This window comes from Olea europaea, chromosome 2 (genome assembly GCF_002742605.1).
Source record: "Olea europaea var. sylvestris chromosome 2, O_europaea_v1, whole genome shotgun sequence".
Taxonomy (NCBI): Eukaryota; Viridiplantae; Streptophyta; class Magnoliopsida; order Lamiales; family Oleaceae; genus Olea; species Olea europaea.
Window position 1 is genome coordinate 23,037,424 of NC_036238.1, and position 20,662 is coordinate 23,058,085.

General features: G+C 38.3%; 3 protein-coding genes and 1 long non-coding RNA gene across 5 annotated transcripts; 3 read left to right on the forward strand and 1 right to left on the reverse strand.

Moving 5' to 3' along the window:
• Positions 1-539, forward strand: LOC111376155. Its single transcript, XR_002699418.1, has 3 exons — positions 1-227; positions 307-397; positions 492-539. It is a non-coding gene; the product is annotated as an uncharacterized LOC111376155 (long non-coding RNA).
• A 9,175-nt stretch (positions 540-9,714) lies between these two features.
• On the reverse strand, positions 9,715-10,988 carry LOC111373972 (protein FAR1-RELATED SEQUENCE 5-like). The gene is made up of 2 exons (XM_022996576.1): positions 10,410-10,988; positions 9,715-10,293 (listed from the first exon to the last, which is right to left on the reverse strand). The coding sequence occupies exons 1-2, from the start codon at positions 10,986-10,988 to the stop codon at positions 9,715-9,717; spliced, it is 1,158 nt and encodes a 385-aa protein (XP_022852344.1).
• Positions 10,989-11,319: 331 nt separating this feature from the next.
• LOC111367100 (pentatricopeptide repeat-containing protein At4g39530) lies at positions 11,320-14,986 on the forward strand. The gene has a single exon (XM_022987816.1). It carries the CDS (start codon positions 12,203-12,205, stop codon positions 14,747-14,749), a length of 2,547 nt encoding a protein of 848 aa, XP_022843584.1. The 5' UTR covers positions 11,320-12,202; the 3' UTR covers positions 14,750-14,986.
• A 1,139-nt stretch (positions 14,987-16,125) lies between these two features.
• LOC111367109 (myosin-binding protein 7-like) lies at positions 16,126-20,444 on the forward strand. 2 transcript variants are annotated; one of them, XM_022987829.1, is made up of 4 exons: positions 16,127-16,419; positions 16,522-18,141; positions 18,792-18,838; positions 19,391-20,444. In XM_022987829.1, the coding sequence occupies exons 2-4, from the start codon at positions 16,756-16,758 to the stop codon at positions 19,494-19,496; spliced, it is 1,539 nt and encodes a 512-aa protein (XP_022843597.1). In that variant the 5' UTR covers positions 16,127-16,419; positions 16,522-16,755; the 3' UTR covers positions 19,497-20,444. The 2 variants fall into 2 exon arrangements, with proteins under 2 accessions (XP_022843606.1, XP_022843597.1); XM_022987838.1 differs by having other exon boundaries at positions 16,126-18,141.
• Positions 20,445-20,662: the final 218 nt, after the last annotated feature.

Here is a 20,662-nt window from a genome sequence, read left to right on the forward strand (position 1 = left end):
GGTTGAGACGACGCCCGGCGTGATTGAGGGTAGGAACATGCTGTTGATGAGACGGAGCAGGTGGTCGGCAAGAGGTTGAGAGTGCCGTCACAGTATGTTGTTTCCCCCTTCACAGTTGAGGTCAAGAGGAGGACGTTCATCGATGAGACGTACCCGAACTTATTCAGAGAGGTGGACAATGCCAAGTGGAAAGCGTTCGAGACAGAGTGGAGGAGAATTATCCCCGGGTAAGTATTGTATGATTTTAATAAAGCACTGTACGCTAACTCGTCTACGCTTATTTTAACATTTCCCTGTTTTTTACAGAGTTAGCCGCACGATAGGTCAAAGGACGGTCTCAGACCCTTACAAGTGGTTCCACAATATCACCACTGCGGGAGCTTGGCTCGCTGACGATGTAAGTGAACTATTCATTTAGTGTTTTTTATGTATATGTGACATTGTGTTTATTAAATGAATAACTCATACTTTTTTGGTGTTTCCTGCTGCAGCACATCGACCTGGCCATGGACTTGCTGCGAGATCGAGCTCAAAGACATCCAAAATCATTTGATGTCCATGGTCGAGTCATATTAAACACCGAGTTCCTGCGTGATGTTACCATAGAGTATCAGTCGCTCGAACTTATGGGTATCGAGTACACGGTGCCAGAATATATGCTCGAGTGGGTGATAGGACTGTCACCGAGTGTCGGGGGAAATCATGGGAGGGTTGTACACATATGTACATTCCAGCGTGCATTAATAAATACTATGTTACGCTGGAGATCGTTTTTGCTGACTCGACTATATATGTGTACGATCCAGATCATTCATGTTTGACACAAGGCCAGTTGGAGCAAAACCTGAAGTCCGTGGCTATAATTGTTCCTATGATGGTCAGATGAGCGGGGATAAATGTACAGGACAGATTGCAGATCGTTCGGAACACGACGACAGCGCGACAGTCCGTAAGGTAATTGTTTGAACTTTGTTGTTTTCATCTTTCAAATTTAGTTTTTATTTACACAGTACTGAACTGATTCATTCTTGTTCAATTGTAGCGGCGACTGCGGCATATTTGCCATTAAGTACGTTGAATTTTTAAGTATAGGACATAAGGTTGATGGAATCAACCAGTCATGGATACAGAACTAGAGAAAGAAGCCAGCATGTGATTTGTTCGAATTTAATGCTAACCCGTAAATTTCATTTATATATACGTAACATTTCAATTGTAAATTTAATTATTTTTGTAATTATGAAATAATTGTAAATTTGTGTTCAATGTATATAACATTCAAATTGAAATTTTAATTATTTTTTTGTTATTTTACACGTATGCCGAGTATGGAATTATTTTTTTCATATGAATCATTATAAATACCATTTATCAAGAATAAATATTGAATATGGAAGATTTATAAGTAACAAATATTAAACAGTGTAAAGTAAAAGGAAATATTATTCATTTCACGTACCTGTCTAGTCGTCATTTAGGGGAATTTGACTGGTACAAAATTGCCAAGTATGCTCAACGGCTCTGCACCGGCCACACCTACGCGGTCGAGGAAACTCTCTGGTAGATGGTATTTTAGATGTACTTGGACGTCTAGGACCACGCGGTTCAACTGCTGGTGGTAACAAATTATGAAATGGGAGAATGTGCTCGGGAACTTCCCACTCGACTTCATTCGGCAGGGGAATATAGTCTCGTCATATGCTGTTCTCCAAGACTCAGTCGTATAATACAAAGAGCATAACGTTCTCGCAGTAAAGCCTCAATACATGGCTACTGCAACTACATGCTCACATGGAAAACTCTCCAACTGAAATCTCGTACAAGTGCATGTGTTATCAGTCAAGTCCACCATATATGCTGTATTACGTGCACATTGCACAGAGAAGTGAAACTCATCTAGTACTTCCACATTCAACTTCCTCGCAACCTCTGCTACCTTAAACAATTTCTTCTCTTGAGCTGGGGCCAACACGCTAGTACAACTCTGTGATGCCGCACGTCGTCATGAAACCACTGTTGTAACTTGTTATGAATGTTCTCAATCATTGCGAGAATTGGTAACTTTCGATCCTTCTTAAACAATGCATTGAGAGACTCCGCGTTATTCGACGTCATCATGTTGTATCGACATCTTGGAAAGTATGACCGCGCCCAATGTTCGATCCCCATCTTCGTCAGATACTCCAACGCCGATAATGATTTACTTCCTATCTCGATCATGAACTTATTACACTCTTCAGCACTGTAAGCTTCGGCTGCTCTCCTGAATAATGAAACGATCCCCGATACCTAGTTTTCAAATTACCTTGTATATGGTACATGCAATACCCGTGATGTGCTCCAAGAAAAACTTCAGCGATACCGTTTATTATAGACTGTCCCTGATCGGTTATAAAGGTAAGGTCTTTGACTTCCCCGATCACTTCCCTCAATTTAGAAAAGAACCAACGCATGGACAGATCATTCTTGCTGTCGACTATGCTGAATGCAATAGGGTAAATTTTGATGTTGGCATCTTGACATGTAGCAATAATTAATTTGTCTTGATATTTAGTTTTCAGAGTTGTACCATCAACTAGAATTACGGGTCGCATTGCATTTCGAAAATCCCGAATACATTATTCGAGAGCCATGAAGAAATACTTAAAACAGTTATCGGCCCCCGTCTCAATAAAAAATGCCGTGCCAAGATTAGTTGTCCCCATGTTATGGCAATACCTAGCCAATTTAGCATAGCTCTCTTCAGCCGATCCCATTAAATCCTCCAATGCACATTCTTTGGTCTTCCACGCTTTCTGGTAGCTCATGACCACTTTGTACTCTCGACGGACGTCGTTAATGATGTCCGAAGGCCTGTAGATCGTCCGTGGATCCTGATACTTGTGCATTATTTGTCGACTAATAAACCATATTCGAGCTTGCCTGTAATCGTTTCGAAGAATTCCCACTTTGCAAGTATGTTCCCGTGAATACTTGCAAATTACGAAATACTCATTCGTGTCCATCTTACTTGCTCTCAAGCGCCAATTGCAACTGTCTTCGATGCAAGCAACTGTCAACAATGATTTGTTTGATTTCTTTACCTTGAACTCAAAGTTATATTTTAATGTCAGCCGGTGCACAGCTTCCTGCAAATCTTTCTTGGTTTCAAATAGTTGCTCGACCTGCAAGTTCTCATCATCGGGAGCCACACAGGAAGAATTGGAGGATGGTCCACTTGTTCCAATCTGTGAGCTCCCACCTGGCTCGTGTCTCTGTCAGGATAAAACAATCAAATTCTCATTTGTAAACTCGTTTATATTCTCATTGTCTTCAACTCTCGACGGAATTCTGCGCATAACAGCGACATCACGATCAGAACCAACTGTCTCAGGAATACCCACATCATCCGCAGGTACTATTTCCACTGTCTCCCAAAAACTTCGATCATTGTTATCCGCCCTATCTGAATCTTCGCGTTCACCTTCAATAACATCCTTCGTAATTAAAGTCACATCAAGAACAGTCGGAGTCCGATGCATTTTATTCAATTCTAATAAATAATTCAATTCAGCATCATTAGTAACGAATATCGGTGGCATCGGAATGGATGAATCCCCATAACCGTTGAATAGATATCTCAATTGCACATCGTATTGAGATTGATCGACATTCAGCTTATTTTGCAAATCATGGTACATTTCTAAGTATGGTGTACTCTCTGTTATAGGAATTACAATACAACCACGTATGTTACTCGTCCATCTCCATTCCCACCGATTATTTTCATTCAATTCGAAATCACCAAAATAACACATGGGAATTATCATATCTGTATGAGGAAATGGTTTTGATCAACTTCATTTATTAATTATAAGAAAAAGGCCAACAAAAATCAGCGCAAAGTCAGGTAATTGGCTGTTTAACAGCAAACAGCCAATAGTCGGCTGTTAACAGCCAAGCAGTCGGACTGTTTTCGACTGTTTGGCTGTTAATAGCCAAAACAGCCAGTTTGGCTGTTTTTGCGCAGGAGAATACGATTCTAAAGATCTGTTTAATTTTTTTTGATAGGTAAAATCTGTTAAAAAAAATTTATGCTAACTACTATGTCGACATAAAATTTCTCTATTCAAACGTATACTAATTTACTGAAAACGAAATTAAACATGCATAAATGTACTTACCGATTTGAAGTAATTGATATGAAAAAAATTTTCGGCTTCAACGTTTCAAAGTTTTTCTAAATTTTGAGATTCAAGCAGATGAAAAGATGAGAGTTTTTCCTGTGTTGGAAGCTCGTTTTGAAGTTTTTATAAGTGGAAAAGTGTTTGGTTTTCAATTATTAACTAAAAGGGTAGTATAGTCATTTTAACAATATATTGTTTTGTAATTGTACAAAATATTTAAGGGCATCTTTGTCTTTTACCATACAAGAGGCCAATGTCATAATATTCATGATTTTGGAAGTCAAAGTGGAATTCAGGTCCTTTGACTGGGTCAAATTTAAAAGTACCTCGTGTGACGATGAGTAAATTAAATTCTAGACCCCGTTTGATAGCCATTTTCTTCAAAATGTATTTTTCTCTATCTTTTTTTCAATCACACATTCTTTATTAAAATAATATTACACGTAAATAAAATTTTTTTCCTTATTTTCTAACTACATATTTCACATCAATTTACTATTTTAAAATACATTTTTACATAAAAATATCTATCAAACATCCCCTAAACTGCTATAAAATTAGGACCGGGCTATGGGTACAGGAATTCAAAATGGGAGTTTTGACAGAAAATATACAGAAATTTAAAATGGCTGAGTTGGCATAAAATGACAATATAAAATTACCAAAAAACTGGGTAAAAAACGAACAAAAATCTCGCAACCCGATTGACTGACTAAACCCAAACGAGTTCCCCCATTTTCCCCGAAGAAAAAAGCTCTAGGTCTTTTCCCGAATTTGCTGGAGTCGCGACTTCTCCCGCAGCCAAGTTGACAACCGCAGTCTCCGTCTCTAGCGTCGACGACGAGCCCTCATAGTGTCCATAGTGTCCATCACTTTTACACTGTCCATAGCAACGATTCGCAGCCAGCGTGCCCTACGCTCGAGTGTGCGCTAGAATCAGCCACTGCCCTCACCTCCGTCCCCAGTGCCGGAGTCACCGCAGCCATACATTCATCCCTTAGCATCAACGTAAGTGTTTGTGGAGTTGTTGTTTGACATGGTTCTCAACTTTTTCCATGGTTATTTATAAATATCATGTTTGAATGTCCAAAGTTTTCCCATTATACAAGTTTGGATTTTGGATGTTGATTAATCTTTGTTTGAGTTACATTTATTACGAGACTTCTTGGTTTGTGAAGATGGGTGCCACCAATTTAGCTTTGTTTGTAACTCGGTTTGCATAAATGTCTTCACTGATTGTTGAATTCTGGCACCCGTTGGTTTAATGGGGAAATCAAGAATGAATTTCCTACTCCGGTTATTCTGAATACATGTATTATGAGAACTGTTGTTGTTGTTTGATGAAGATGAATGTCCTGCACCGGTTTGTATAATGGGAAAATGAAAATTAGTATGCCAGTGATACTTAAAAACACAGCTTGATTGTTTCATGTATGTATGACTGAAACCCTGAACTTTTATTTAATTATGTCTGTAGGGATAAATCTGAATTTCACGTATGTACGATGGATGAAAGATGAACTTTTATTACGAGATATTTTCAATCATTTAACTACGTCTTTGATTTTTGACGAGTCTGTTTCATTTTCAGACCTTGGCTAGAATGAGAGGAAGAAATTTTGGAGTTTGTCACGGTTGCAGAAGCAGTAGGCACTACTTTGAACAATGCTAGTTAAAACTTCGATGCCCTAGTTGTGACCACGAATATCGAAAATGTTTTGAGGTCGAACGAGAAACCAGTAACAAAGGTCGATTGTTCTTTACCTGTAGCAATGACTGCAGGTACTTTGATTGGGTGAAAGATGAAGATGTAGGCGGGGAATCGAGTTCCATTCAGCATGCGGTTAATCAGTCGCCCGACAAGGAAGACGAAGAGCTGCCAAGACTCTTTGATGGGCTAGCTAGAATTAGCGAGAAACGAGACGTTGACATGTCATTGCACTTGACTTTTAGCAAGGGAAAGGGAATTGCCAACTGTAATGGGAAAGGAAAGAGGTCGGATTGAGGGGTTGATTTGAGTCATGTCTTCGGTCGAGGCACTAGTATGATGTGAATTTCAGTTCGCATAATAATGTATTGGTCGTATGTATGTCTAATTTGTATTTCATGGTGATTTATAAGACATTGAATGTTTTCATAAAAATATGCTGTTTCCTTCCAAGTTTTGTGCCAGAAATTTGTACCAAACTTTACCTAATTCAAGCTTGCATCCTTCACAAAATCAAACACAGCTGCATACCTAGTAAGGCCGATGTTATAAATAAAAGTAAACAAATTCTTCGAGAAAGCAAAACACTTATATTCTTTCCCATTCGTTGGCATATAATGTAATAGGATCCCCATTCGAAGGAGAGTTTTTGTACACAAAATGAAATGTGAGACACGAAATGAAATGACAGACACAAAAAATTCATGAAATGATGTCAAACATAAAATCCCAAAATCATAGAAAAACTTCTGTTTGTTTGTTTATTCATTACAGCAGAAGTTATACAACAGTAGAAGTTTCTTCATTACAGCAGAATTTATATTCTTCAATGTCCTCGACGAGTTTCATGAAGCTACTGGCTGCTTACCCCATTTCTTGACGGAACAGGTTCGACCCTAGTTCAGACAACATAGTTGGCGAATGTTGCTAAGGTTTGTCACGTCTATTATGCATGGACTGCTCAGATTTCTTCTTCTTACTCTTCAACACCTTAAAACATCCCATATTGCTTGCAAAAATCTGTAGATACTCACTAGGCAGAATGATGTCCTGTCATTATACAAAACAAAAAAGAAAACCAAGCTAAGCTTATAACATTATAGATATCATTAACTTAAAACATATGATTTCCAATCTTGCTCAGGAAAGTAAAAGAATTATGATTGAAGGTTAGGTGCATTTCACCATCATGTATAACACTGTTTAACATAATGAAGACTATGAAAATTCAAAAAAAATGAAATACATCCAAGAGTCAAAAAAATCTTGCCAGCCATCGGTAAAGATCAGCTGTAAAAATTTAGAAAGCAAAAAGCAAAGAGAACAGCTTTTCAGCATGTGTATTATGCAAGCAGCACCTGTCTGAAAGCATATATTGCAGCTAACTTAAAAGCAAGTTCACTGGAATCCACAGTATGGGCTGCACCATCATTGAGAACAATACGGATATTTTCAACAGGGTAGCCAATAAGAGAACCCCTACACAAACAGATCCAAATTTTGGTGAACAACCAAAGAGCATTATATATCTCACATACACACATAGAGGGCGAGGAAGAAGATATCAATGAGTGCCACAAACCTCATCGGTGCAAAGTCCTTTGACAATATATAACCACGAGAGGAGATTACTAACTGCAGATGAGGCTAGAAAAAGTGCAATAGAAACATACCAATGCAGAATTAAAAAATTAATTAGGGATTCTTTACTTCCTAATATCGTAAGTTTCAGTTTATTTCATTGAGAAGGTTTGTTCTACCACAATGCTTTAAATGTTGATACAGATGCAATTGAACACAACAAACTATCAAAGAATCAATGATAAAGGAGAAAAAAGTAGGGAACAAAAGGAAGAGAGAGAGAGAGAGCTCTTGGAAATGTATTCAATAATAATGAAAAAATGAAGCCATTCAAATGAATTACTAAATGGTAGCATTCACCCAAATTCTCAACTTATGTATAAAATATCTCCAACGATCAACAACAACTTAAAAAACACAGAATGAGTTCAAATTAACTAAAATTAGTCAATATCAAAATATCAACAAAACCATTTCCATTGCAACAAAACCATTTCCATTGGTTCTAATTTTTCCATATCTATGCTTGTAGGTGAACATGAGTATAGCAATACTTCCAATGTCGGAGGAATTCAACTGGAATAGTGCTACTGTTGGTCTAATTCAGTCTTCATTCTTCTGGGGTTATCTGCTAACACAGGTTTTACGCATTATATTGCAGCATTTGAAAAGGAATAATTATTTTCCCATCTTAACGCAACCTTTTACAAAGCATCTGGCAGTAAAATCATTTTTCTAATGCTAATTAGAAAAATAATAGTTGTTAAGAAGCATGTTGCTTCTGTTCAACTATATCCTTTATTGCTTTTGTATGAATTCCGATTTAATCTCCAATGTTATAGTTGTGATGGATATATTTACTATTTGAGAGAACTTTGGAATTTATACTGGTACAAGTGCCATCTGAAAATATCTTTAAATGGTGACTCCTAAAATTTAAGGGAATGAAAACTTATATGACAGGGGCATACATTTCATAGACCAACGAAAGCACATATTGTCAAGCAATGCAATCCCATGAACATATTGATAAAGGCAGAGGGCAGACCAAAGTAGCTTTGTGTCTTTCATCATCTCAAGCAGCCCTCAGATATCAAAATTCCGATTGCATTAAATACCTAATTTACATGGTAAACATTAAAGGACAATGTGACGTACCTTCTCCCCGAAAATCATAAGCGCGTCGCACCTTGTTGGGGAAAATCTGGATAGAAGCATGGCATAACACGACCTGATTTACATGGTAAACATTAAAACACAATGTGACGTCAAGAAACATACATAAATACCTAACACAAACCTTCTGCGTTGACCACGACATTTGTGGTTGCCGGATGGACGGAGTATTGTAATGGTGTCGGCATAGGACATTGTGGTGGTACAGACGCCTGGGCATCGATTGATCTCTCTTCCACATTACTTTGAGTAGCTCTAGGACTCTTCCCTTTGTTCGACGGTGTGGTGGCCTGCATGTGCAACAAGTGAAATGATTAGTTGTTACGAATTCATTATAAACAAAGATAGTAATAGTAAAAATACCTTCGTCCTCTTTGAACTACACTCTAATGGTCCTTTCCTCCGAAGTTTTTTCGGTGCGCCCTTTCTATTAGAAGTTACTGGATCCAATATGCGTCCACCGCTACTGTTAGGCTAGGAGTAGACAACGCTTCCAACACTTGACTTAGACTTTCGTAACTCTTTTATTTGCGATGTCATCCACTCCATTATAGTGTGTGTCCATACTTCGTCATCTGCTGCTAGGTCCGCCACCTCTGAAAAAATTTGGCACATCTCGTCGTACCTCAACTGTCCAGGACTACTGACCAATCTATCATAATGTACTGCGATCCTCGAGTGTGCACTACTAACATCTCGTCTCCACCTCCTTAAGATTGTATCCCTCCGAAATGATACGTAAAAAGATTTTTTCTTGCGGTGCTCGTGAAGAACGACATCCTCACGAACCTCGTAAGTCGACCAATAATAGACATTGGCATTTTCAGATACAACGTCGTAGTACACTTTCCCGGTGAATTCCTACTGAATTTCTTTGAACTTTTCGATGGTATAAACCGATTGAAATTGCTTTTCCATTTCGTATGTTGTTGCACACGGAACTATCTGGGAATAAGACCTAAAATCTGCCTGGAACTCCTTCTCCACCTTATTTCTTAATGCTCTTTCGTACTGCTCCACAAACTGCTTCAACGAGGTTTTCGAATGCACATATCCATTGATAAATGCATTCATGCTTTCACTTCATTGTGTCGTGGACATGCCTGCCCAAAATGTGGTTTTCAAAAAACAAGGCACCCACCGACCTCTGTTCTCATATAATCCTGATAGCCAAGCATTATCATGCAAGTCATACACATCGAGCATCGACCTCCAACCTCTTTCGAATTCTTGTACATTCTCCGCATCATATACCAGACCATGTATAGCAAAAAATGTTGAGCTCTTTTCAACGTGGTATGCAAACTTTTCAGGCAACTTTTTCATAATGTACCATAGGCACCATCTATGCTTCGTGTTTGGAAGAGTAATCTGAATGGCATTTTGCATTGCCCAGTCCTGATCAGTAATGATGGCATTAGGAGCTTGACCATGCATACACTCAAGCCAAGTTCTAAACAACCACACAAACGTCCCTGTGTCCTCGTTCGACAACAATCCACAGCCAAGCAGTGTGGATTGACTATAGTGATTTACGCCAACAAAAGGGGCAAACGGCATGTCGTACTTATTAGTGAGGTAGGTAGTATCAAAAGTGACAACATCACCGAACTCCCTGCAAGATTGCCTACATCTATTGTCTGCCCAAAAAAATTCTTTAGTCTGCAGTCATCATCTAAGTCCATACTAAAGTAAAACCCCGAGCATCGTGCCTGCATCTTTGAAAAGTACGCCTGTATTGCCAGGGCATCTCCTTCCCCAAGATGTAGTCATCTCACCTGTTCAATGTAGTTCCGACAATCCTTCTCCATAAAAGTCGTGTTCTCATATCCACCAGCCTCAACAACTGCAGAATTATAACTCTTATGCAAGGGAATTCCTGCCATATCATTCACCTCAAGCTTTCGTTTCACACTTGCACTCAATTTTCTGTTGCATCGGTACAGCCTAGACTTTGATGGGCTTGTTTTGTGATTGTGGTCAAGGTACACTTTGTTAATCCTCCATATTCCCAGAGTATCTAAAGATGCAGATATTCTTACTTTACAATCAGTTTGACATGTTGGTTGCGGTTTCAAGGAATCGCCTATAGCATAAGTTCTCCGACCTTCATGATTACATGTGAATGTCACATATCTCATAACTCCATCTTCCCCCTTTTTTGCACCGAAAAGCCAACGGCGTAAGCATATTTTTTTGTAGAAATCAAACATTTCCTTCTCATCACTAAACGTCATACCCACTTTAGGCACTAACACCATATCTTCTCCTACATTTTCATTGTCCACCATATTCAAATTCTCCATAGCGTTCTCATTATCAGATTGTAGCAACAAATCAGGATTCCCATCTTCCATAATTTCGTTTCTTGCCACACAAATTATAAGAAGCAATTAATGCATCTACATATTTTTAGCTATTCCTTGAGCAACTTTAAAATGTTTTTCAGGTGAGTGATTCTATAAGGTTTGGAAAATTTCAGAGGTATACCAAAGCTAGCACTATCACCATTGCTTGCAGCCACGATGAACTCGTACAGAGAAGTAGGGATCAATTGCTGTCTCATTATGGTGATTGGCATAGTGAAACATTTTTATTTATTTTCAAGCAATTTTATATAGAAATTTATTATTTTTTTAAATCCAAAAACTATAACATAAGAAAAAAGATTACAGAAAAAAGCGCTTCTTGAAATTTTAAAAAAAAATTACGTGATTTTGTTTTCAAAAAGTTGATGCAGTGAAATGCTCAAATGGTTCAACAGCCTTTAATCAGTCGCCCGGTTCATTGTTTTGTTACAAGAAATCACTTTGTTAATCCTTCATTATTTTCCCATGAAAGCCATACTGGAAAAGCTAAGAAAATGCACAAAATACGCAATAGGTCAGAAGATGCTAGAAATAATTACCACGGGAGGAAGCTGGAAATGAAGAGGAAGCTGGAAATGAAGACGGGTTATGGTACAATATTCATCTCCATAGCCAAGTCGACTCCACCCGATTGACTGCCAAGGAAAACGAAATGGGTACCAATCGCTCGAAATGCAAGTTTGTACGGTGCCCTCTTAGCTGGGATATGGTCGTCGGCGCCGGTGAATTTCAGATGGACTCTGGTTGTCTTCTATTTTGGGAGGGAAGGGCTGCTGTCTTCTATTTTTGGAGGGAACAAATGAGACTTCCTGGTAAAACAATGGAGACTTTTATGTTTTTTTTTTCTTTTTCTTTTGTTTTCTTTATTTTTCTCTCTCTCTCTCTCGCCACATAAGTCGAATTCAAAAATCTGTGAGTTTCCTGTAAAAATAGTCTGTACCTAGAGTTTTTTTTCATAAAATTACTATTACACGTTAGGCATGTGAACAACAGGGATCGTGTCGGGATTTGGACGATTCTTCACTGATTCGATGATATGATGCACGTGTAACCTAATCACTTTTCTAAAAATCACAAGATAATTCACCTGTCAATTCAATAATGATTTTGCACTCCATGCTCGTGGAACATTAAGAATTTTTGCAGTTGGCTTAAAAATCCTTATCAATTATGCATGTTTACATCCAGTGAGATCTTTATGTATGCGGAACTTTCTGTTTACGCTGCAGCTGCACATAAAATCTCAAGCTAAAACTACAGAGCAGTCATTGCTCAAATCACTCTCCAAACTATCATCTCATTTTCTTCATTCAGAGAGCCATGGTGTTACTACTACTACACATAACAGACAAACCCATAGACAATACTTGGGCAAGCTCTTACTTTCACCAACCCAAACAAGTAATAATTCCATTGTGTACTATAAAACAGTCCACGCCCAAATCATTTTATGTGGATTCGAGAACAATGTGTTTCTTAGTAATGTTCTTATTTCTTTGTACTCGAAATGGGAGTCCATACTTTCTGCCCGTTGTCTGTTTGATAGAATGCCTGAAAGAAACTTAGTTACTTGGTCTTCGATGATTTCTGTATATACTCAAAATGGGCATAGTGAAGATTCCTTGATATTGTTTCGGGAGTACAGAAAAACTTGCAAGGAGAGTTCTAATGAATATGTTTTAGCTAGCGTATTTCGATCTTGTACTGAATTGGGTAGTGTTGAAAATGGGACATGCTTGCATAGTTTTATTATTAAGGTTGGTTCTGATAATAATGCCTATCTGGGTACTTGTCTAATTGATTTTTATTCAAAAACCAGTGATATGGAGTCAGCAAGATTGGTTTTTGATGATATGAAATTGAAAAATGTGGTGACATGGACTGTGATCCTGACTGGATTTGCCAAAAGTGGAAGGGGTGATATTTCACTGAATTTGTTTAGGCATATGGTAGAAACTGAAGTTGTTCCTGATAGATACATGATTTCTAGTGTTTTGGTTGCGTGTTCAATGCTTGAGTTTCTTGAAGGGGGAAAGCAAGTTCATGCTTATGTGCTTAGGAGGGGTGGGGACATGGACGCTTCACTGGGTAATGTGATTATGGATTTCTATATCAAGTGCGGTGATGTGAAAAATGGAAGAAAAGTTTTTCACCAGATTGTGGTTAAGGATGTGTTTTCTTGGACAACAATGATTTTTGGGTACATGCAGAGTGGCCTTGATTTAGAGGCTATGAAGCTGCTTACTGATATGAACAGTCTAGGTTGGAAACCAGATGGATTTGCTTGCAGTAGCGTCCTCACCTCGTGTGGTTCTGTTGGTGCTCTTGAGCAGGGTAGAGAAATACATGCTTATACCATGAAGACCAATCTTGATACTGATGAATATGTGAAGAATAGCTTGATTGACTTGTACTCAAAGAGTGACTGCTTGATCGATGCTGAAAGAGTATTTCACGACTCGGAAAATGACAGTGTGGTCTCTTATATTGCAATGATTGAGGGATACTCAAGAAAAGGAAATTCGTACAAGGCACTTGGCATTTTCACCGAGATGAGGCTTAATTCGATCCCACCAAGTTTACTAACGTTTTTTAGCCTTCTTGGAATGTCATCTTCACAAATTGCATTGGGAGTATGCACGCAACTTCACTCTCTCGTGATCAAGTTTGGGTTCTGTTTTGACATATCTGTTGGAAGTTCCTTGATAGATGTTTACTCAAAGTGTTCATCTGTTAAAGATGCGAGGCATTTATTCGAAGAGATTGGTGACAAAGACATTGTAGTTTGGAATTCCATGCTTTTTGGCTATGCAAGTCAATCAAAAAATGAGGAGGCTCTTAGGCTCTACTTAGAGTTGCAGCACAGTGTACAGAGGCCTAATGAGTTCACTCTGCTTGCCATGCTAATGGCATGTAGTAATCTAGCATGTCTGTTGCATGGTCTCCAGTTCCATAACCAAGCAATAAAGCTGGGTCTCGACTCTGGTCCGTTTGTTACAAATGCACTTGTCGATATGTATGCAAAGTGTGGAAGCATAGAAGCAGCACGAAAAGTTTTCAATTCTATCGTTCATAAAGATATTGTGTGTTGGAATTCAATTATATCAATGTATGCGCAGCATGGGGATGCTAAGACAGCTCTTGAAATATTTGAGGAAATGAAAAACGCAGGAATGCGTCCCAATTATGTCTCCTTTGTTGGTGTGCTGTCGGCATGTTCCAATGTGGGGCTTTTAGATGAAGGATTCAATTACTTTGAGTCCATGTCTAGATATGGGATTGAGCCAGGAATTGAGCATTATACCTGCATGGTTTCTCTATTTGGTCGAGCTGGTAAGTTGTACGAAGCAAAGGCTTTTATCGAGAAAATGCCAATACAACCAGCAGCTATAGTTTGGAAAAGCTTTCTCGGCCCATGCCAAGTCACTGGTAATCTGGAACTGGCTGAACATGCTGCTGAGATGGCCATTTCAATTGATCCAAAGGACAGCGGTTCATATACCTTACTCTCAAATCTCTTTGCGTCTAAAGGCATGTGGATTGATGTAAAGAAGGTGAGGGAGAAAATGGAGAAAAATGGGGTGGTGAAAGAAATCGGGTGTAGTTGGATAGAACTAAACAACGAAGTGCACTTATTCTTTTCACGAGACAGAACTCATCGCGACACTGATTTGATTTATGCTCTGATTGGCCGCTTGATTAAGCATATGAAAGGAATGAGTTACGAGCCTCCCATGTTATGTGATTGATGTTCTTCAAATGTAAAATCATTCTAGTACTCAAAATTCTTCTTCCCTTTTTTGAATCTCTTTATTTTTGGGTGCATAAATGTTCTACACCGTGCTAGATATTGAGATATTTAAAGCAAATAGGCTTTTAGCAACTACATCTTGTGTAAAGTGAAATGTGTTTATATGGTTATACATTGACCATTGCTTTTCCATCCATTTCAATAAATTTCGGGTGATATATACTTAGAATATTCATTACAGTGTTAGCATATTCCTTCTATTAATCACCCAAATTTAATGGTAGCTTATCACACCATGCGTAGTGGTAGTTGATCTCTAAACATCTTTTATGCATTCTCGACTTTTAACACAACAAATTTTACATTAATTAACAAAAAGAAAACTAATGAAGTGATCGATGTCAAAGAAAAATTGATGTCGAGTAATTAAATTGAAAATTTTCAAATCCCCTGTTTGGCCACCATTTTTTCAAAATTAAAATGGGTGGTGATGCTATCAAAAAATATCACCTGAAAGATCTCGAGTTTGATGGTCGAACTTCACTTTGATGAACACGACCAGTCTGTGAATACCTGCAACAAAGGCAACGAGGTGTGTGCTCGTCGCCCCTCCGATACTTAAGTCGGATAGGGATTTTAGTGCGTGAGGTTATAAACTGAAGATAATGAAAAAAGTACCTTGATGTTGAGCCTTGGCCAAGTATTTATAGGTATTGGTGAGGGAGCTGTTGAAGGATTCTATTACTGAAACAGTCATGTTCCTCTTAGGACTAGGTGTTGGAGTTTAATTAGAAGTGTATTGTTAGAGTTCTAATTAGTGAAGGAGTAGATTTAGGTGGGTTCTATTTTTTGGAGATTAAGTTGACGGGTAAAGTCGAATTAGATAATAACCCCGACCTTAAACAGGCGTGACACGCGAAGATCAACTCAGGGGTCATAGGTCGAGGTCAAGGATTGTGGGCAAAATGAGGTCTAGTTCGGGGTACCCAATCCGGAGTCATCAGGTGGAATATTATTTTTTTTTAAAAAAATAAGTGGTTGAAAAGAAAGGAAAATTCTTCGATTTATATGTAATATTATTTTATGAAAAATTGTGTGATTAAAAATATAAGAAAGAAAAATAAAATATAATGTAATGGGACCAAATGGGGTTGAGGTACGTACAACTTTAGAGCATATTTGGTAGAGATTTTAATTCAATTAATATCAATTTTTTCACCGTTATTTCACTATTTCAATCATCATTTTTGAATCTTTCTCTAACAAGTACAACCCACTTTATATCTAACAATAAAAAAATCAATTAACAAAATTCATACCAAACAATCACTTAATTCCAATTTTATCCTCTTCCGGTCTTCCCCACCCAATAATCCATTTTCTTCTCTAAAAATAGTCATCAATTTCACGATACAGGAAGCATTTCGAATCCGAAGAAAAATCTAGGGTTTCAAACTCGATTTCTTCTCCAGCTGTCCCTCCACGTTATATATTATTATTCCCTCGCTTCTTCCTCAATCTTCAATTTTTCAGGGAAATTCACCCTTCAGAAATAAACCTTGTCCAGTTTTCCCAAGAATATATCATTCCCAGAATCCCAACAGTGAAGATTCTGGGAATATTCACCTTGATTTTTCAGCTACATGTTCAGCCTCCACCGAGCTCGAGGTGATTATCACGCGTTGTGTTTTGAATATGGTAATGTAGATATTGTGAAATTTTAGAGTTCTTGGAGTTGAGGGATTTTTTTCTTCTTAATTTTCTTTGTAGGAAATATTTTGGCTACGAGATGTTGGTGAAAGCGTCGATAATGTGTGGGATTGAGGAAAAAAGGGAAGTTTTTACAAATAATCTCGAGGGAATTTATTAATATTCCCAGAGGGAGGTCTGGAAGCGTTTGATTTTGTAAATACTCGTTGAAATTAGTTTTGAGCATCAAACTAGATTCTTCGAGTGTTGAATTTGAATTGGAGTGTTTGAGACTTAGTGAACGAGTGTTAATCGATGGATTCTGAGGATATGCCCCCATCAATTAGTGTGGTTGAATGTTGCAACTGCGGGTGTAGCTGTTCGACGATGAATGGGTCATTTTCTGGTACGTGTCTCCGGTCTGTGAAACGGAAGTTCAATGAACTTAATGAAGAGAACCAGTTCACAGTCCCAGGGCTCATTTTACCACAAAATGCTCGTGTGGAAATAGGAAATGAGTGTATGGCATTGCGTGAAACAGTCGGCAGCCAACAGCAGACGATTCAAGACCTCATAGATGAGTTGAAGGAGGAGAGGGATGCGGCCTCCTCAGCTGCCAATGAGGCCATGTCGATGATTCTGAGATTGCAGAGGGAGAAGGCAGAGATACAGATGGAGGCTAAGCAGTTTAAGAGGTTTGTAGAGGAGAAAATGGCACACGATCAGCAGGAAATGTTGGCGTTGGAGGATTTATTGTATAAGAGGGAGCAATCAACTCTATCGCTTAGATGTGAGGTGCAGGCCTATAAGCATAGGATAATGAGTTATAACCTGACTGAGGTTGAGGCTGATGGAGAGAACAGTATAATCCGGTACAATAGTATAACTGAAAACCTTGATGGGCAATTTGAATTGCCCCCTTGCGAGCTTTACCCTCCTCTGAGGTGCAATTTTAGTGAGTCCCAGGTTTATCCTGATGGTGATGATGAAGATGTTGACGTTGAGAAATATGCAGTTGGGGAAACACCTCGTTCTAAGGTTCATTTGAAGGATTTTGAATATCAAATCAATCAATTAGAAGAAAGTCCTAGGATCATTCATCCTGAAGCAGAACTTGGTGGTGTTAAAAATATGTTTGAAAAGGTGATAGTTGGTCAGTCCCCAAGGCAGCCTAGGCATTCTAGAAAATTCTCAGATGATAGTTCAAATTCCTTATTTGCAACGGGTAAAGATTTGGGTCCAGAATCTCCAAAATTTGGTGGAAGTTTTAAGAATGAATTTTTGCAGATGGAGAACTCTAATTTGAGGAAGGTGGACAATGCATCAGAAGTTGGAGATGACATGAGTGACAGAGTTTATACAATTGATTCTGTTCACCAGGAGGCTCTTGGTCTGAAGGAGCCCAAGGCTTCTGTAGGAATGGGGGATGACTATATGACGACAACTCCTCCAAGGGAGTCACCTTTTTGTTCAGACATTAAAGATCCAGAGATCCAGAAGCTGTATGCTAGGCTTCAGGCTCTTGAAGCCGATAGAGAATCAATGAGACAGGCAATTGTTTCTATTGGGACTGATAAGGCACAATTTGTGTTGTTGAAGGAGATAGCTCAAAACTTGTGTAAAGAAATGACACCGGAGAGAAGGATGCCTGTGAAGAAGCCATCAGTAGTTGGAAATTTTTCCTTTATGGCAATATTCAAGGTGATCTGATACGCATAACGACTATCATTTCTTCATTTAGTTGTGATGGGTTCAAATTGGGATTAATTCGTTGCATGCCTCCAATTATGACGTGTGTTTGTACTTCATCCTGCTCAATGCATTTTGATCAGTTTGCTTTGTGGACACACTGCATTTGTGACACATCTGATTCTTTTGATTACATTGATATCTTTCTAGATTGCCCTTGTGCCATTTTTTATGCTTTCAGTTACTGAATTGGACTTGGTATAGTTTTATATTGTTATTTTCCTTATTGGAGTTTTTAACATCTTTTTTCTGGTTCTAGTCTCCATTCCAAACTTTTTAGTTCACACCATCTGATTCTGATTTCCATGCGGTTCTATTTTTAAATTGTGTTATATAATTACTTCTTCGCTACGTATTATTATTCTTATTTCCAAGTTTTATTTGACATAAGTAAAGACTGAAAAGCAAAAGCTTTTTCAGATTATTTTTATGTTGTATATATCTTTATTTTTCCCAAGTTTTTTCTTATGTTCTGCAATTATCCAATCAGTTCGATTGTATGAAATGTTACTATAATTTTATCAAATTTTCCTTGTTCTAGAATCATGCCTCACATCTGTTTCATAATTGCTCACTGTATATTATCTCGTTTTCATGTTCAGTGGATCATAACCTTGGTTTTCTGGAGAAGAAAAGCGCGCAGATGCAGGTGAGTATATCTTTACTGACTCTGTAAGAGAGATATCTGTTCATTAAGTAATTGCTTTAAATAATCATGCTGCAAATTTTGCTAGGTTAATTATTTCTGTTCTATATATATATATTTCCACTTAATCAAATTGCTTCAGTAACTAGGATGTATGAACTGCAGATCATATTTTTTAAGCTAGTAAACAGTAGTTGTCATAAAATATTATTCTCCAGATTTTACTTTGGACATTGACTTTGGCATTGAGTAGAACAATATGTACCTTCTTAGTATGAAAGGGCGGTCATATAATTTTTGTCCCGGGACAATGGCAGCCTATGCCAAGGGTACTCAGATATGTTGATAGATATGCAAGCCTGGACCAATATAACTGTCTCTCAAGTCTGTAGCAGAAAAAACTGATTGAGAGGATTGCATGCTGGATGGACATATATTCATCTGATAATTTATGACTAAGTTAGGCCATCATTTAGTCTTGTAATTAGTAAGTTATTTTCTGGAGCCAATGAAGAAAATGTACCTGAACTCGTAAAATTTTTCTTATGATTTTAGATACATGTTCGGGTTATCGAGCAACAACAACGCAGGCTTGTTAATGCTCTTAGACAAGGGACCTCATGTGGGGCAGTGGAGATATCTTTCAAGTACACGAGTATAAAACAGATACCTAGTGCCTCTTTTCCGCTGGTGAAGATTATGGCCATCTATTTGAACAGAGGAAATGTTTGGCACAGTCGTAGACAGGACTCGATAGTACAATGAACAAGATCTTTAGCCCTTTCTCTTTAAATATTATCGAGTGCTATCCATTCCACCTTATCAAACACACCGTGAGAGGATTCTAGTACCACTTTCCATCATCGGGGTATGCATATCTTTTGGATTCCTTCTTGGTGCGGAATTGAATTATTTGCAGTGTGCTTTTACTTCCATTTGTTGGTGTAGGATGCCTTCTACTGGTTGATCAGCAAATATTGTATTCTTCTGCGTATTCTCTTTTTTTTTCTTTTTTTTTTTTTTAACGAGATGTCTCAGCTTACGCCAGACTATATCCTCGTCCCTGAACTTCCAGCCCCTCAGTAGCTCAGGGAGGTAAATCGCGGGATGTGCCCAAGTTGACCAGGGTTCGAACAGCCTTTATACTCCTGGCTCCAAGGGAGCCTCCTCCATGGTTATTACATCACCAAGCTGTTCCAACCCTTCCTCTGATTATTACAACACTCAGCTGCTCCAACCAGGAATCGAACTCCCCACGTCGGGGTTGCGAGCCCCGCACTGTCCTTCCTTTGCCAACTTGGATGTGCCCCGGGGGGCTTCTTCTGCGTATTCTCATTTGGCTTAGAGAGTGTTATTGCCTTGCTGGTAAGTTCCCTTTCGTATATTACACATTTATGTATGATTTCTCAATCAAAATTCCGATGTCTATTCTTTTCTAACCGAATCATTTGGAATGATTTATTGTACGCGACACAGACAGATCGTTGGTCATTACCTTTACTTATCCTTTGCAATGCTTCGTCCTTTTGACTTTCTCAAAAGATTATTTCTTGAGATATTTTTGTGAAGACAATTGTGATTGGTGAAATTGTGAAGAGATTTGTTTGAATTTGATGATATTATCACGATTTAAAAAGTAGCCATGAACGTGGTGTGGTTTTCGTGATAGACCACCGGTCTCGATTTGGAGTATCATCAGGTAAAACTAGTTGGTTCAACATGAAAGACGAGCCTGACCAGTTGAACCGGATGGTTTCTGTTTCAGTTTGGTTACATTTTAATGAATGTTCGTTCAACCTATATTTTTATTAATTCAACTTCATAGTT

Bases quoted from the DNA above. Each gene is read 5' to 3' on its own strand.
- LOC111367109 (XM_022987838.1), top strand. From the start codon at position 16,756: ATGGATTCTGAGGATATGCCCCCATCAATTAGTGTGGTTGAATGTTGC. The intron at 18,142-18,791 runs GTGATCTGATAC...TTTCATGTTCAG, and splicing joins CCTTTATGGCAATATTCAAG to TGGATCATAACCTTGGTTTT. The intron at 18,839-19,390 runs GTGAGTATATCT...TTATGATTTTAG, and splicing joins AGAAAAGCGCGCAGATGCAG to ATACATGTTCGGGTTATCGA.
- LOC111373972 (XM_022996576.1), bottom strand. From the start codon at position 10,988: ATGGAAGATGGGAATCCTGATTTGTTGCTACAATCTGATAATGAGAAC. The intron at 10,294-10,409 runs GTGAGATGACTA...TGATGACTGCAG, and splicing joins GTCGGAACTACATTGAACAG to ACTAAAGAATTTTTTTGGGC.
- LOC111367100 (XM_022987816.1), top strand. From the start codon at position 12,203: ATGCGGAACTTTCTGTTTACGCTGCAGCTGCACATAAAATCTCAAGCT.